General features: G+C 46.6%; 1 protein-coding gene across 1 annotated transcript in view; it reads right to left on the bottom strand.

Moving 5' to 3' along the window:
- The window catches only part of LOC132829062 (very low-density lipoprotein receptor-like), a 60,289-nt gene extending 54,057 nt beyond the window's left edge, over window positions 1-6,232 (bottom strand). Inside the window, exons 1-2 of the mRNA XM_060846353.1 lie at window positions 6,108-6,232; window positions 3,460-3,834 (exon numbers count right to left, since the gene is read on the bottom strand). Of these exons, the coding sequence (XP_060702336.1) occupies window positions 3,460-3,834; window positions 6,108-6,216 (484 nt within the window). The 5' untranslated portion in view covers window positions 6,217-6,232. The remainder of the gene's footprint in view (window positions 1-3,459; window positions 3,835-6,107) is intronic.
- Between the last annotated feature and the right edge of the window lie 11,487 nt (window positions 6,233-17,719).

Genomic DNA, 17,719 nt, shown 5'->3' with positions numbered 1-17,719 from the left:
GCAAGAAGTGCTCCGAATACAGCCTTTCCAATGTCCTGTACAACTGGTAAATGATGTTCCAACTCTTCTTCATTGGTCAGAACATTGATTACAAGTGGACCAAACACTTTCTTCACCACACTGTCTAACTGTGACGCCACTTTCAAGGAACTATGTATCTGTACCCCTAGGTCTCTTTGTTTGAAGACATTCCCCAGGGTCCTACCATTATCAGAACATGCCCTGCCCTGGTTTGTCTTACCAAAATGCAACACTCACATTTATCTAAATTAAAATACAACTGCCATTCCTCGGCCCACTGGTCCAGCTGATCTATAGATAACCTTCACTGTCCATCATATGACCAATTTTGGTGTCAACTACAAACTATGCCTCCTATATTCTCATCCAAATAATTTATATAAACGACAAACAATAGTCTGAATCTTTGCAGCACACTGCTGGTCACAGGCCTCCAATCTGAACAACCCTCTCCCACTATACTCCGTCTCCTACCATCAAGCCAACTTTGTATCCAAATGGCTAGCCTTCCCTGGATCCCATATGATCTAATCATGCTAACCAGTCTACCATGAGAGAAAGTGAGGACTGCAGATGCTGGAGAGTCAAAGTCGAAAAGTGTGGCACTGGAAAAGCACAGCAGGTCAAGCAGCATCCGAGGAGCAGGAGAGTCCACATTTTGGGCATACGCCCTTCATCATCACCACATTCCTGAAACATCGATTCTCCTGCTCCTCAGATGCTGCCTGACCTGTTGTGCTTTTCCAGCAACGCACTTTTCAACTCTAACCAATCTACAATATCGAACCTTGTGGAAGGTCTTGATAAAGTCCATAAGACACAGGAGCAGAAAATTAGACCATTTAGCCCACTGAGTCTGCTTCACCATTCAACATGGCTGATACGTTTCTCAACCCCATTCTCCCACTTTCTCCCCATAACCCTTGACACTCAAGAACCTATCTATCTCAGTCTTAAATATACTCAATGACCTGCCCTCCACAGCCTTCTGTGGTAATGAATTCCATTGATTCACCGCTCTCTGGCTGAAGACGTTTCTCTTTATCTCCATTCTAAAAGGTCTTCCCTTTACTCTAAGGCTGTGTCCTTGGGTCTAGTCTCTCCTACCAATGGAAACACCTTCCCAACATCTACTCTGTTCAGGCCATTCAGTATTCTGTATGTTTCAATTATATTTCCACCCCCCTCTTCAAAACTCCAAGTATAGACCCAGAGCCATCAAACTTTCCTCATATGTTAAGTTCATGTAGAGAGTACCTATCTTCTCGGTCACCCTCTTCAATAAACACAATCAAATTTGTGAGACAATTTATAGTCCGAGTGTCAGAGTCATACAGCACAGAAACAGACCCTTCGGTCCATGCCAGTAGGATTCCCAACTAAACTAGTCCCACTTGCCTGCATTTGGCCCAAAACCCTCTAAACCTTTCCTGCTCATGTACCTTTCCAAATGTCTTTTAAATGTTGTAACTGTACAGGTATCTACTACTTCCTCTGGCAGTTCATTCTTCTGTGTGAAAAAGTTGCACCTCAAATTTTTAAATCTTTCTCCTCTGTCTTAAAATTAGGCCCTCTAGTTTTGAACTCCCATACCCTAGAGAACATCATCTCTCAACTTCATACTCTCCAGTAAAAAAAACCTCCCAGCCTATCCAGGCTCTCCTTACAACTCAAACTCTCCAGCCCTGTAACATTGCTTCAAATATTTTCTGCACACTCTCCAAGTTAATAATTCCCTCCTATAGCAGGGCAATCAGAACTGTACACATACTCCAAAGGTGGCCAACCAAATGCCCTGTACAAGTGCAACATGACATCGCAACTCCAGTATTCAATGGTCTGAGCAATGAAGGCAAGCATGCCAAATGCCTTCTTTATTTATCTTGTCTACCTGTGATGCAACCTTCAAGGAACTATGCACCTGAACCCCAGGAATCTCTGTTCAACAACACTCCCCAGAGTGCTACCATTAACTGTGTTGATTTTCAACTTACCAAAAATGTAATACCTCACATTTATCTAAATTAAACTCAATCGGCCACTCCTTGGCCCACTGACCAAATTGATCAAGATCCTTTTTATTCTTAGGTAACCTTCTTCACGGTCTACTATAATTTTGGTGTTATCCGCAAACTTCCTAACTATGCTTTTATATAAAGAATTTAGATGAGATTATAACTTAGACCCAACATCAATACCTACAGAGCACCACTGGTTACAGACCTCCAGTCTAAAAAACAACCCTCCACTATCACCCTCTGTTTCCCATCAAGTCAATTCTGCATTCAATTGGCAAGTTCACCTGAATCCTATGTGATCGAACTTTACTAACCAATCCACCATGTGGAACTTTGACAAAGGTTTTGGCTTGCTAAAGTCCATTTATAGCTGCTCAAAACATTGACTTCCTGCTCCTTAGATGCTGTGTGACCTGCTGTGCTTTTCCAGCATCACACTTTTCAACTCTGATCTCCAGCATCTGCAGTGCTCACTGTCTCCTAATGTCTACCACCTGCCCTCATCTACCTTCTTGGTCAAATTCTCAAAAAAAATCAAGTTTGATGTACAATTTATTATTCACAAAGCCATGCTGACTATCCCTAATTAGTTCTTTCCTCTCCAAATGCATGTTAATCCTGCCTCTCAGAACCCCTTCCAACTTACCCATCACTGACTCCAGTCTACAATTCCCAGGTTGTTTTCTAAAATGGAACAGGAGAAAATTGGCATCTCCCTGGTTACCGAAGAACAGATGCATACATTTTTAAAAGTCAAGAAGTGATTGATAAAATTTATTTGAAAATTTAAATAAAGGAATAATTTAGTAAAAGAACTGCAGTGGACATGCACAGAGGTACTGAAAGAAAAATTACAGTGAACACTGGCCCTTCTCAAGAGGATGATGGCATAATTGACAGAAACATAGAAATGCCTCTAACAACTAACCCACTAGAGTTTAGAAGAATGAGAAACAACCTCACTGAAACATCCAAGACACCGCAGAAGCTTGAGAGGTGGTGAGAGAATGGTTCCCCTTGTAGAGAAATCGAGAACAAGAGGGTTTCATATTTAAGACAAAGATAAGAAGGAATTTCTTCTGAGGGACTTGGGTTTTTTGAATTTTCTTCCCCAGAGAGCTGTGGAAGATGAGACATGGAATATATCGAAGGCTGAACTGGATATATAAACAAAAGGAGTCAAGGGTTGTAGTGGACAGGAAAAGTGGAATTAAGGCTACAATCAAACCAACATGTTCTTACTGAAGACTGGAGCAAGCTCAAGAGACCAAATGATCTACTCCTGCCTTATGATCTTACATAGGATGGAATAAGGCTCATGTAGAAAATAAACATTAAAAGAGAACAGCTAGGTCAAATGTTTGATTGCAAATTCTACATTTAAAAATTTATAAAGTCCATCTCACAATTCCACACTTACCACAATTGACTTCATCACTACCATCACTGCAGTCAGGAAAGTTGTCACAAGCTGACTGAAGCTCTATGCACTGGCCTGAACGACACAGGAACTCCAACTCCCCACAACCTTCAGGTTGCAGTGCTCTCTTTTCACAAAGGTCATCAGATTCATCAACGCCTGATGCACAGTCCTGGTGACCGTCACAGAGCTGGTTTTTAGAGATACAGACAGTAGAGTTGCTGCAAAGAAACCCATGAGGTCCACACCCTGATACAGAACAGTTTCGCTCATCGCTCTGATCATTGCAGTCATCCCTTCCACTGCACAGTGTCAGTGCAGAAACGCAGCGTCCATTCAGACAGAGGAATTCATTCTCACCACATTGTACATCACCTGCAAACAATCATAGTGAATAATCAAATTCATAAACTACCCAGCAATATAACCACATTGACTGCCTTCCTAACTTCATTTCAAATCAACTTCCAGGCTATGCAGCATGTCACTCATTTTACTCTCCTCTTCTAATCCCTCTCTATTACTTCCTCCCCATCCATTCCTCATCTGTAATCTTTCTCACCATCCTTTTGTCCCACAGTGTGCCACATATACACAATATCTTCTTCTCCCATCAACTGCCTATTCCTTGCTTCCTCAACCCAAATGCAAGATGCACGATCGGGAAACTTTCAGAAAACACAAAGAAATTGGCTTAGTAGTTGACAGAGAGGAAGGCTGTCAACCACAAATGATATCAATGGGTCAGAGGTGGACTGAAAAGTGACAAATGAAATACGTAATAAACAGAAGGGTATCGACAGCAGAACAGTGTACATGTTTACAGGTCCCTGAAGGTGGCAGGTGAGCTAGATAACATGGTTAAGTCACACAATTCTGATCCCATCACAGGAAGGATATAATTGTTCCACAAAAATGTACAGAGGAGATTTAGAAGAATGTTACCAGGGCAAGAAAGTTGCGGGTATGAAGACAGATTGGATAGACTGAGGTTTTTTTCTACAAACAGAGGAGGCGGAGTTTAACTTCATTGAGGTGTGCCAAATAATGAGCAGCCGAGATCAAATAACAAGGAGGCATAATTTTAAAGCGAAGGGCAGGAGGTTCAGAGGGTGGTAGAATCTTTTTCAGAGGGTAGTGGGAACCTGAAATGCATTGCCTGGGAGGTTATCAGAGGTAAGAAACCTCAATGTTTAAGAAGTCAATGGATGAAAACTTCAAATGTCATAACATTCAAGGGTATGGGGGCCATGTGCTGGGAAGTGGGATCAGTGTAGATGGGTCAGTGCAGACTCAATGGGGCTGTATGACTCAAGTGCATGGGGAGGACCTGATTCCCCTCACAGCAAGATCAATTAGCAGGTGGTTAGATGTAATAAAATGATTTGAAGGAACATGAGAAAAAAAAACATTTTTACAAAGAGAGTGATGTGTCTGGAATTCACTGCCCAGGGTGGTTGAGATGGCAACGCTCAACTAATTTAAAAGGAACCTGGATTGGCACCAAAACTGCTATAATCTATGAGGCTACAGACCAGTTAGGATTAGAATAGCTATTCAGTTTATTCAGCTGGTGCAGACCTTACAGACTGAATGGCCTCTTTCAGTGCTGTAACTGTTCTACGGCTCTGCCATAAAGCTTCATTCATGAAACTATTTTTCCTTCCCCTTAGTCCATGTTCAATATTCCCAACATATTACTATATCCCCAACACAAACCACCTCTTTCATTAATCCTCATTTAAACTGATTATCCTTCACATGCTCCTCTACCACCAGAAAGACAAATTCTTTTACTTTTGTCCCACAGCTATACCCATTTGTTCAACTTCAAAAATCGGTCATTGATGGCCTTATCAATAACAATCCCACTCCTGCATCCTGCCACCTTCACCCTTGCAGCTCTCCTCCACTGACTAATATAATCCTTCCTGCTGCACAGCTTTTTCTTACTTCAACCCTGCAGCAGACACCATTCCCCTCTCCATTCTCTGCCCCTAAATCCAACCTCTCCCCGACACCTCACCCTCAACTTTCCTAACCATCCAATCCTACTGTCCCTTCCTTTCACCTACATCCCCATCCTATACCCCCAACCCTGCCTCTATGGTCTTTCGTACATCACACACACCTACACTCCATTTCCACAATTCCCCAGACACCTACACCTACCAATTTCAACATCCACCCTTACCCTTCACCCCTCCATGCAGCTCCTAGCCCCAAACATTCCCACTACCCCTCAACTCCCATTCACCCTCCCAAAAATCAGTGACAGCCTCTGTGCAAACCAGGGCTGGTCCATCAGTGGAGTGTCCTTGCACAGAGCCAGAGCTACACTCCCAGTGGTGGGTCTCTGTAGACTGGCAAAGAGCCAGGGCTAGTCCCCTAGCATGAGGGTCTTGGCACAGAGCCAGTAACTGCCCTCCCTCCCCTCTGAGCCAGTAACTACCCCACCCCCTGCCCTCCCTCCCCTCTGAGCCAGTAACTACCCCACCCCCTGCCCCCCCGCCCATGGTGCAGTCCACATGGGGCTGTGATTGACATGAGCTGCAGTCAGTCAGGAAGCCGTCTCCATGGTTACGGACCTAAAGATAGCCAATAGAAGGAGTGGACGGGCAGTGCACGGAGGGTGTTGGAGAACTCACCATGTCGGGGCTGGGGGAAAGCAGTGGTGAGTCCGAGCTGGAAGCTGATGGTGACGGTAAAGGCGATGGCGAACCCCGAGGCCGGGTTCGGGCTGCACGGCTTGGACATGTCCCCTCGTGTCCTCTGCACCGACTGCGCACTGACGTCAACACGCAGGGGGCGGGGCGGTCAAGCGGGCTTTAACCAGCGACAAGGCGGGAAACAGGCAACTCCCCCCAACCGCCAAACTCCCCAAACTCCACCCCCATCCCAACAGCCACACCCCTCATCACCACACACCCCATCCCCAAACCTCCCCACCCCAACAGCCACACCCCTCATCCCCACACCTCCCCAAACTCCTATCCCCACACCTTACCAATCCCCAACCCCCCCCCCCACCCCACACCTGCCCAAACCCCAACCGGCACACCACCCCATCCCCACACCTCCCCAACCGCCAACCCCCCCACCGCCATCCCCACACCTCCCCAACCGCCAAACCCCCCTACCCCCGTCCCCACACCTCCCCAATCCCCAACCGCTACACCCCCACACCTCCCCCCAACCCTCCCCACACCTCCCCAACTCCAAACCGCCCCATCCCCACACCTCCCCAATCCATAACCGCCCCATCCCCACACCTCCCCATCCCCACACCTCCCCAATCCCCAACCGCCAAACCGCCCCATCCCCACACCTCCCCAATCCCCAACCGCCAAACCGCCCCATCCCCACACCTCCCCAATCCCCAACCCCAACAGCCAAACTCCCCATCCCCACACCTCCCCAATCCCCAACCGCCAAACCGCCCCATCCCCACACCTCCCCAATCCCCAACCGCTACACCCCCACACCTCCCCAACTCCAAACCGCCCCATCCCCACACCTCCCCAATCCATAACCGCCCCATCCCCACACCTCCCCATCCCCACACCTCCCCAATCCCCAACCGCCAAACCGCCCCATCCCCACACCTCCCCAATCCCCAACCCCAACAGCCAAACTCCCCATCCCCACACCTCCCCAATCCATAACCGCCCCATCCCCACACCTCCCCATCCCCACACCTCCCCAATCCCCAACCGCCAAACCGCCCCATCCCCACATCTCCCCAATCCCCAACCTTAACCCCAACAGCCACACCCCGTTCCCTACACCCCCCATCCCCAACCCCAACCACCAAACTTCACATCCCCACATATCCCCAACCCCAACCACCAAACCCTGCAAACCTCACACCTCCCCAATCCCCACCCCCAACTGCCAAACCACCCCACCCACACCTCCCCAACACCAACCGTCACACCCCCATCTCCACACCTCCCCAATCCCCCACCCCAACCGCCAAACCGCCCCCAACCCCACACCTCCACAATCCCCAACCCCAACCGCCAAACACCCCAATCCCCAACCCCAACCGCCAAACCTCCCAAACCCCACACCTCCCTAATCCCCAACCCCAACCGCCACACGCCCTTCCCCACACCTCCCCAATCCCCAACCGCCAAACCCCCAATTGCCAATCCTACCCCAATCGCCAAACTACCCAAACTCCACCCCCCACCCCAACCACCACACCCCCATCCCTACACCTCCCCAATTCCCAAACCCAACCGCCAAACCCCATCCCCACACCTCCCCAATCCCCAACCGCCAAACCCCCAATCGCCAAACCCACCCCAATTGCCAAACTACCCAAACTCCACCTCCACCCCAACCGCCACACCCCCATCCCCACACCACCCCAATCCCCAACCCCAACCACCAAACCCCCAACTACCAAACCCCTCCAACCCCACACTGCCCCAATCCCCAACCCCAACCACCAAAACCCCCAACCCCACACCTCCCCAATCCCCAACCGCCACACCCCCATCCCCACACATGCCAATTCCCATCCCCACACCACCCCCATCTCCACCCCCACCCAAACCACCCCCAAACCCACACCTCCCCAATCCCTAACCCCAACTGCCAAACTCCCCAACCGCCACACACCCATCCTCACACTTCTGCAATCCCCAACCGCCAAACCCCCAATCGCCAATCCCACTCCAACCGCCAAACTCCACCCCCCACCCCAACCACCACACCCCTATCCCCACACCTCCCCAATCCCCAACCCCAACTGCCAAACCCAATCCCCACACCTCTGCAATCCCCAACCGCCAAACCCCCAATCGCCAAACCCACCCCAACCGCCAATCTACCCAAACTCCACCCCCACCCCAACCACCACACCCCTATCCCCACACCTCCCCAATCCCCAACCCCAACCACCAAACCCCATCCCCACACCTCTGCAATCCCCAACCACCAAACCCACCCCAACCGCCAATCTACCCAAACTCCACCCCTACCCCAACTGCCACACCCCCATCCCCACACCTCCCCAATCCTCAACCCCAAACACCAAACCCCCCAAATACCAAACCCTCCCAACCCCACACCTCCCCAACCCCAACCGCCAAACTCCCTATCGCCAAACCCATCCCTACCCCAACTGCCACACTCTCATCCCCACACCTCCCCAACCGCCAAACCCCCAAACCCCACACCTCCCCAATCCCCAACCCAACCGCCAAACCCCACACCTCCTCAACCCCAACCACCAAACTCGCCAACCACCACACCCCCAACTCCACACCTCCCTAACCCCAACCGCCAAACTCCCAATCGCCAAACCCACCCCTACCGCCAAACTCCACCCCCACCCCAACCGCCACGCCCCCATCCCCACACTTCCCCAATCCCCAACCGCCAAACCCCATACCTCCCCAACCCCAACCACCAAACTCCTCAACCGCTACACCCCCAACCCCTCCCCTCCCCAATTCCCAACCCAATCGCCAAACCCACCCCAACCACCAAACCCACCCCAACTGCCAAACTCCCCACACCCCACCCCAACTTCCAAACTCCACCCCCCACCCCAACCGCCAAACCCACCCCAACCGCCAAACCCCAACCCCACACCTCCCCAGTCCCCCACACCAACCGCCAAACTCCCCAAACCCCACATTCTCCAATCCCCAACCCCAACTGCCACACCCTCAACCCCCTCCCCACCACACTCACCCCACAACATCCCTTTCACTTTCCCTTCCCCTAGGCACTCCCTTTCACCAACACTCGCCCACTCACTGACCCTCAACCTCCCCACACTGACCCTCACACACTCTTCTCCATCTTCTCAACCTTACTGACCCTCAACCCTTCATCCCTCACTGTCCCCTCCATCCTTAGCCATACTGACCCTCACTTCACACTTGACACTCAACCGTACTGACCTTCAATGTGCACCGTCCACTCCCTCTCCCTCATTACTCTCAGTCCCCACACTATCCCCTTACTGACCCCCCCACCACACTGATCTTGCCACATACCTTCCCCCACACTGACTGTTACCACTGTTTCTACACCCTTCCCTGCCATAGACCCTTCACTTGCTTCAGCAAGACAGAATGCACGTCATCTTTCCCTTCGGTAACTTCCACTTTAGGTAACAATTTCAGAGCATGAACATCTTCTTCCATGTCTATCACTCACCTCAAAAACCCCAGGTTCTGTTTTCAAATAGGTTGCTTTCAGCGCAGCCAACTCATTTTCAACTACTCACAGTCCCCATTATCACTCATTCTCTTCTTCCCAGCTTACTATGTGCAATCCTTTTTATTCTCTCTTTGGGCTCTGTCTTCACTTAACCGCTCACTCCTTCTTACACACAGTATCATCAGCATAACTACCACCCTTTCCTCGATACTTTCAGTTCTGAAGGAAGATCATCACTTGAAACATTAACTCTTGTTTTCTCTCCACAGATACTGTCAGACCTGCTGAGTTTCTCCAGCAATTTCTGTTTTTGTTTGATTCAGTAGCCTCAAGACTTTTTCTAGTTTCTTGATAAAGCTGAAGGTTATTATCCCTTTTTGTGCACAAATACTGAGCCTGTTGGAGTTACTTTAGACCATAATCATACAACTTAAATGGCCGCAGCCAATGTCTTAACCACAGAGACACCTATTGATTTGTGCTGGTAACACCATCGATATCTATATGTTTTTATATGCCCATGTTTCTCACAGTGGAGGTAAGTTCTACAAATCCTAAGAACAGGAGTAGGCAATTTGGCCCCTTGAGGCAAACTGCTCCACCATTCAATAAGATCGTGGCTGATCTGTTGCCTAATTCTATATGGAGAAAGTGTGGACTGCAGATGCTAGAGATCAGAGTCAAGAATGTGGTGCTGGAAAAGCACAGCAGGTCAGGCAGCATCCGAGAAGCAGAAGAATCGATGTTTCGGGCATAAGCCCTTCATCAGGAAGCCTGTCTTCGGCCCATATTCCTTGATGCCCTCGATTAATAAAAAATTGTCAATCTCAGATTTAAAATTAACAATTGAATTAACATAAAATGCTGTTGGAGGAAGAGAGTTCCAAACCTCCATTATTCTCTGCATGTAATTGGCCTGGCCCTAATTCTGAGACTACATTCCTGGTTCTGTAATGTTCAATCAGTGGTAACAGTTTATTTTCCCAGTTAATATACTGAAGACCTCAATCAGATCACCTCTTAACATCCTAATTTCTAAAGAATAAAAGCCTAATTTCTCTAATCTCTCCTCACATCCTAACCCTTGAAGTCCAGATCATGCTTGTAAAACTGTGTTGAACCCCCTCCACAGCCAAAACCTCCTTTCTAAGATATGGTGCCCAAATCTGTGCACAGAACTCTATGGAGATTCTAACAAGGGTTTTGTATAACCCCAGGATAACATATGCATCCAACCCTTTAGATATGAAGACCAGCATTCCATGAGACTTTTTGACTACTCTCTCTGTGGAATTTGAAAGAACTATGCACCTGAACCTCCTAATCTCATTCAACATCCACCTTGTTTAACCTTATGCCCTGATCTATCCTTTTTCAGTCCAAAATGGAAAACCTCACCCTTGCTTATATTAAATCCATCTACTACAGTTTTTTCCCATTCATCCAATCTATCAATATTTTGTTGTAATTTTTTGCTGTCATCAATGCTGCCCAATTTTGTATGATCTGCAAACTTGGATATTTGACTTTTTGTGCCATTGTCCAAGTTACTAATGAATATTTTGTGTAACTGAGGCCCCAACACAGATCCCTGTGGGACACCATTCATCATGTGCTACCAAATTACCTATTATACCAGTTCTCTGTTTCCTCCCATTCCACCAATTTCTCACTCGTCACTTATTTGCCCTTATCCACCTTAACAAACAGTCTCTTGTTTGGGACTTCATAAAGGCCTTCTGGAAGTCCATATAAACAATACCCATTAACTTAGCTTTGTCCACCGCTTTTAGATTTCTAGAATTAGATTTTAAATTTAGGTTTAATTGTCATGTATACTCAAGTACAGGGTACAAAAGTAGAGTGAAAAATGTACAATGTCGCCACATACGGCGCCATCTTAGATATAAAGTACCTCGGCACAAAATCTTAGTTACTGAAATATAAAAATAAAGAAACAAGGTTAAAAGTTCAGCACCACAGTCTTCTTAGCATGAGCCATGGACCTGTAGATGCTTCAAACTGGGCTTTCCCCAAGAGGGCTCGCTCTCTCTGCACTGGACATGCTTTCGCCCATGCTGGGCTAAGACCCACCCGTGCACACCAGGCTTCGCCACCGCTCGCTAGGCTTTAGGTCCAACCACCAACACGAGCAGCCAACCACTTCTTCAGAAAACAATGAGATTTGTCAGTTATGACCAAGCCTTAATGAATCGATGCTGATTCTCCCTCATTAACTGTAATTTTTCAAGGTGATCAGTTACCTATCCTTGATTGTTGAATCCAACAATTTCCCCACCACAGATCTCAGGCTAACTGGTCTGTAATTCCCCGGTTTCCCTCTACATGTTTCTGAAAGAGCGGATTGACACGAGCAACTTTCAAATCCACAGATACAACTCCTGAATCCAGGGAATTCTGTTAGATTGTAGTAAGGGCATCGGCAATGTACTCTCCTACCTCCTTTAATAGCTGTGGATGGAAACAGGTCCTGGATATTTGTCACTCCAGTTTCATTAATTTCCCCAGTATTGATGATTTACTTAAACTAATGGTCTTCTGTTAATTTCTTTGTGACTTCCAGTGAGTTATCCTCCTTTTCTGTTGTGAATATTGAAACAAAATAATTATTCAATATGTCTGCCATTCTCCACAGTCATCAACAATGTCCCCATTCTCAGCCTTCAGTGGCCCAATAGTACTCTTAACCAGTTGCTTTCCCTTTGTATAACTGTGCAATCTTTACTTCTTGTCTTTTACATCCCTTCCAAGTTTCCTTTCTATCCTTTTTATCCTCCCCTATCAGCTGCTTTGTTGGTTTTAGTATTTATCCTATTCTGTGGATCTATACTGATCTTTGTGTTTTTACAAGCCATTTCTTGAATTTTATGCTGTCCCTTACCTCCTTAGATGTCCATGGTTGTTTTTTTGTGAGGTGAATCTTTTCCTTCTCGTGGGTATAAACTGTTTTTGAAAAGCATCAAATGTTTCTTTGAATATCTTTTCTTTCTTCATTTGTTTTATTTGTTAGCAGAGTTTCCCAGTTTACTTTGGTCAGTCTCTGCCTCATCCATTAAAGTCTGCTTTACTTAAATCCAAAATTCTAATAACCGATCTTTGCTTGTCTCCTTCAAACTCAATGTGAAACTCGATCACATTATAATCACTATTTGATGAATTCTCACACACAACTAGATCACTAATTTAATTGCTCATTACTAGATCCAATATTGCTTGTCCCTTGTCGCATCCAAGACATTGCAGTAGGAAACTATTCTGGATACACTCTAGAAATTCACATCCTTTCTGGCAGGTGCTTGCCTGTCTTCCCCAGTCTGTGTTAAGATGAAAATCCCCCATTAATGCTATTCTGCCTTTGCGACATCCTAATTTCAATCTTTATACAATACAGACATCTCTTCTATAATGTGGTAGATACATTCCCAAGCAACCCCATGCTAACAAAGTTAAAAATCACACAATACCAGGTTATAGTCCAACAGGTTTAATTGAAAGTACTAACTTTTGGAGCGCTGCTCCTTCATCAGGTGGTTGTGCTAACAAAAATCACTAGTACAAATTACACATAAACCAATAGTGATGTCATTGCATTATAACCAACACACGCTTTAAAAAATTTGTATTTTACAAACAGCCTTCCCTATTCACTCAATTGCGTTAAAGCCAATTCGCATTAACAAAAGAGCTGCTATCAGATGGTTTATACATGACGCGTATTGTAGTTTTAATTCCTTTATGGTGCCTCGGTTCAACCCATAAGATTACTACTGGGTGATTTCCCCTCATCACTTCCCTCCCTCACCAGGGAAGTGATGCTGCTTCTTATCTGTAATGCCAGGTCACCTTCTTCTCCGTAAACCTTATAATCTGGTATATTTAGTTCCCAGTCCTGACCATCCTGCAGCCAGGTCTCTGTAATGGCTATAACATCATAGTTTCCAGTTTGAATCTGTGCCTGCAACTTATTTAATTTGTTATTTATACACTGCGCATTTGTATAAAGAGCTCTAATTTTAGTTGTACACTCTATCCTGTCCTTCAGCATCTTTTTATCATTTCTCCCTCCTGGCTTACTCAATACACGTTTAACCATCCTGTCTTGTTCATTAACTTGGCCTTGCTTGTTTATCCTATTAACCTGTACCATCTCCTCACCAGCTGCTTTGTTTCCCACTTCCCTGCCACTTGTTTAAACCAGCCCGACTCCCTTCCTGACTTCTTAAATTTGGAGAGTGCTCTGTCCTTTCTAACCTGTTCTCCTTCTCCTTTGAGCCTATTTTTCCTCCTCTTCTGCCCTTTCACTACTATCCCATTTCCCATTGTTCACTTGCTTTCTGTATCTTCCAGACCTCAGGATTATCAGGGAAAGGGTTTTCTTGATTTAAGTTCTATGTGTAAGTACGTCTGTAGTCATCTGCCATAATGGCAACTTTGTTCACTCTCATAATTCATTGATCTTCAATATGGGACCTTATGTTAACTAGGATACTGATATTGACCTCTTTCTAAAGGTCTAATTCCGTACATCCTTGAAAGAGGGGTCTGATCCATAGTGGTCTAATCTTAAAAAAATCATACCCATCAATCTAAAGCCACACGTTTCTCTCTTTCAAATTCATCCATTTTTAGGAATTTCTGATCTTGGCTTATGTACTCACTTATGTGCTTTTAAGGTGGTGGTTTTCATCTGTTCATAATGCAGAGAATTTTCTTGGGAGAACTTTCAACTAATTCTCCCTTTTAATGGTCAGGTCCAAAACTCTCTTTCCTTCTCTGAGCACCTTTCTCAAATGAAATGAAGCAGGATTTGCCCTCACCTTCATTAAATTGTGTAACTAGCTCTTTCAGAAAATCAAAACTCTGTTCTGAATCCAAATCAGAATCAGTTTTTTTTTTGTGATCTGTTCTGATTGTTTAATTTCAGTTTCGCTTTCTCCAATTCAAACTGCTGAATGTCTCTCTCCTGTATTTCTCTCTGCCTTTCCTCTCATTGTTCTTTTACAATTTGGAATTTGAATAATTCATTGTCAGTTGCAAGCTTCTTCATCTATATTTAGATTAGATTACTTACAGTGTGGAAACAGGCCCTTCGGCCCTACAAGTCCACACCGACCCGCCGAAGTGCAACCCACCCAGACCCATTCCCCTACATTTATCCCTACCCCTAACACTACGGGCAATTTAGCATGGCCAATTCACCTAACCTGCACATCTTGGCACTGTGGGAGGAAACCCACCCAGACACGGGGAGAATATGCAAACTCCACACAGTCAGTCGCCTGGGTCGGGAATTGAACCCGGGTCTCTGGCGCTGTGAGGCAGCAGTGCTAACCACTGTGTCACCGTGCCGCCCATTTGTTTCAATATTAGCTAGGATTTTGATGATTTCAGTCCCTCTTGCTTCAGGTTCTGTAAAGCTACCTCATTAGGTAATTGAATATGCTAATTTGATTTTCCATCTTTATTAGTGCTGACAGATATGGTGATTGAGTTGGCTAGGACTGTACATTTAGAGGCAAAAAAGATGCAGATGCTGGAATTCAAAGTAGAAAAACAGGAGGCTGGAAGAACACAGCAAGCCAGTTAACATCAGGTGTTGGAGAAGTCAATGTTTCAGATATAACCCTTCATCAGGACTGCACATCAATCCTGAAGGAGGGTTGTACCTGAAACATTGACTTCTCCACTTCCTGATACCACCAGGACTGTATTGTGGCCAGACAGACTTACGAAAAACTGGACAATAAATAAAGCATAGGTAAAATATAGATTATACCTCTTCCCACCCTACCGCTTGCAAAAATGCCATCCCATATTCCCAATTCCTCCGCCTCTGCCGCATCTGCTCTCAGGAGGACCAGTTCCACCACAGAATACACCAGATGGCCTCCTTCTTTAGAGACCGCAATTTCCCTTCCCACGTGGTTAAAGATACCCTCCAACGCATCTCGTCCACATCCCGCACCTCCGCCCTCAGACCCCACCCCTCCAACCATAACAAGGACAGAACGCCCCTGGTGCTCACCTTCCACCCTACCAACCATCACATAAACCAAATCATCCGCCGACATTTCCGCCACCTCCAAAATGACCCCACCACCAGGGATATATTTCCCTCCCCATCCCTTTCAGCCTTCCGCAAAGACCGTTCCCACCGTGACTACCTGATCAGGTCCACGCCCCCCTACAACCCACCCTCCCATCCTGGCACCTTCCCCTGCCACCCGCAGGAACTGCAAACCTGCGCCCACATCTCCTCTCTCACCTCCATCCAAGGCCCTAAAGGAGCCTTCCACATCCATCAAAGTTTTACCTGCACATCCACTAATATCATTTATTGTATCCATTGCTCCCGATGCGGTCTCCTCTACATTGGGAAGACTGGACGCCTCCTGGCAGAGTGCTTTAGGGAACATCTCCGGGACACCCGCACCAATCAACCACACTGCCCTGTGGCCCAACATTTCAACTCCCCCTCCCACTCTGCCGAGGACATGGCGGTCCTGGGCCTCCTTCACCACTGCTCCCTCACCACCAGATGCCTGGAGGAAGAACGCCTCATCTTCCACCTCGAAACACTTCAACCCCAGGGCATCAATGTGGACTTCAACAGTTTCCTCATTTCCCCTTCCCCCACCTCACCCTAGTTCCAAACTTTCAGCTCAGCACTGTCCCCATGACTTGTCCTACCTGCATATCTTCTTTTCCACCTATCCACTCCTCCCTCCTCTCTGACCTATCACCTTCATCCCCTCCCCCACTCACCTATTGTACTCCATGCTACTTTCTCCCCACCCCCACCCTCCTCTAGCTTATCTCTCCACGCTTCAGGCTCACTGCCTTTATTCCTGATGAAGGGCTTTTGCCCGAAACGTCGATTTTGCTGCTCCTCGGACGCTGCCTGAACTGCTGTGCTCATCCAGCACCACTAATTCAGAATAAATAAAGCATGCTGGGAAAACGAATCAAGAATTGGTCAGAAGGATTTGCACTAAAAACACTGAAATAAACAAGCTACAGACCTAGATAAATTGCAGCTGCAGACAGCATAATGTACAACTGACCCAGGCCATTCCCAGGACAATAGGAAACAATGAGTTGTTTTCCAGAACAAATCAGCACCTCACACCCTTATTTGGGAAAGGCTACCTGACCTACATGCCCCTAACACCTTCAGGAACTAAGATCCAAGGAACACCCCACCATCAACATCAATACCTGATCGGGCCTGATTGATCAGAGTGATCAAGCCCTGATCAGTCTATCGGTATGAATTGAAGACATCTCAAAAGGGCACGAAAGCTTCCATGTATAAGCATCACCACATCACCACCCTCAGGAGTGGTAACTTGAGACCAACAACCATGAAGAGAAGATGACCCTGGGAAGAGAAGAAGACAAGCAATCATCACTACATGGAATAAGGCCAAGATCCACACTGTAAGTAATCTAATCTAATCTGGTGTGGTGGTATTTGATCATTCAAAGTTAAGTGAAAGTGTAAGATAGTTAATTAGATTTATAATGTTAATTGTTAGTTTGTAGTGTATTTGTTATTATTGTGTTGAAATAGATAAAGATCATTTCTTATTACTGTTATGAGCCGACTCTCTGAATATAAGGGTCAAAACTCTTTGAGTGTAAGCACAACAAACTGGCGACTCTAGTGGGATTCAACAAGGCGTGACTTCATTGCACTGAATTCAAACCCCATGGAACCTATTCTTCCCTGAAACTTTGCCAGTGTCAAATCTTTAGTGGGATTTGATTAGATTAGATTAAATTCCCTACAGGATGAAAACAGGTCCTTCGGCCCAACAAGTCCACACCAAACCTCTGAACCCATTCCCCTACCCTATATTTGCCCCTTACTAACGCACCTAACCCTATAGGCAATTTAGTATGGCCAATTCACCCGACTTGCCCATCTTTGGATTGTGGGAGGAAACTGGATCACCCAGAGGAAACTCATGCAGACACAGGGAGAATGTGCAAACTCCACACAGACTGAGGTGGTACTTGAACCCTAGTCCCTGGCGCTGTGAGGCAGCAGTGC

This window comes from Hemiscyllium ocellatum, chromosome 28 (assembly GCF_020745735.1).
Source record: "Hemiscyllium ocellatum isolate sHemOce1 chromosome 28, sHemOce1.pat.X.cur, whole genome shotgun sequence".
Classification (NCBI taxonomy): domain Eukaryota; kingdom Metazoa; phylum Chordata; class Chondrichthyes; order Orectolobiformes; family Hemiscylliidae; genus Hemiscyllium; species Hemiscyllium ocellatum.
Note: the sequence above shows the minus strand (reverse complement) of the source record. Positions and strands in the feature narration are given on the sequence as shown.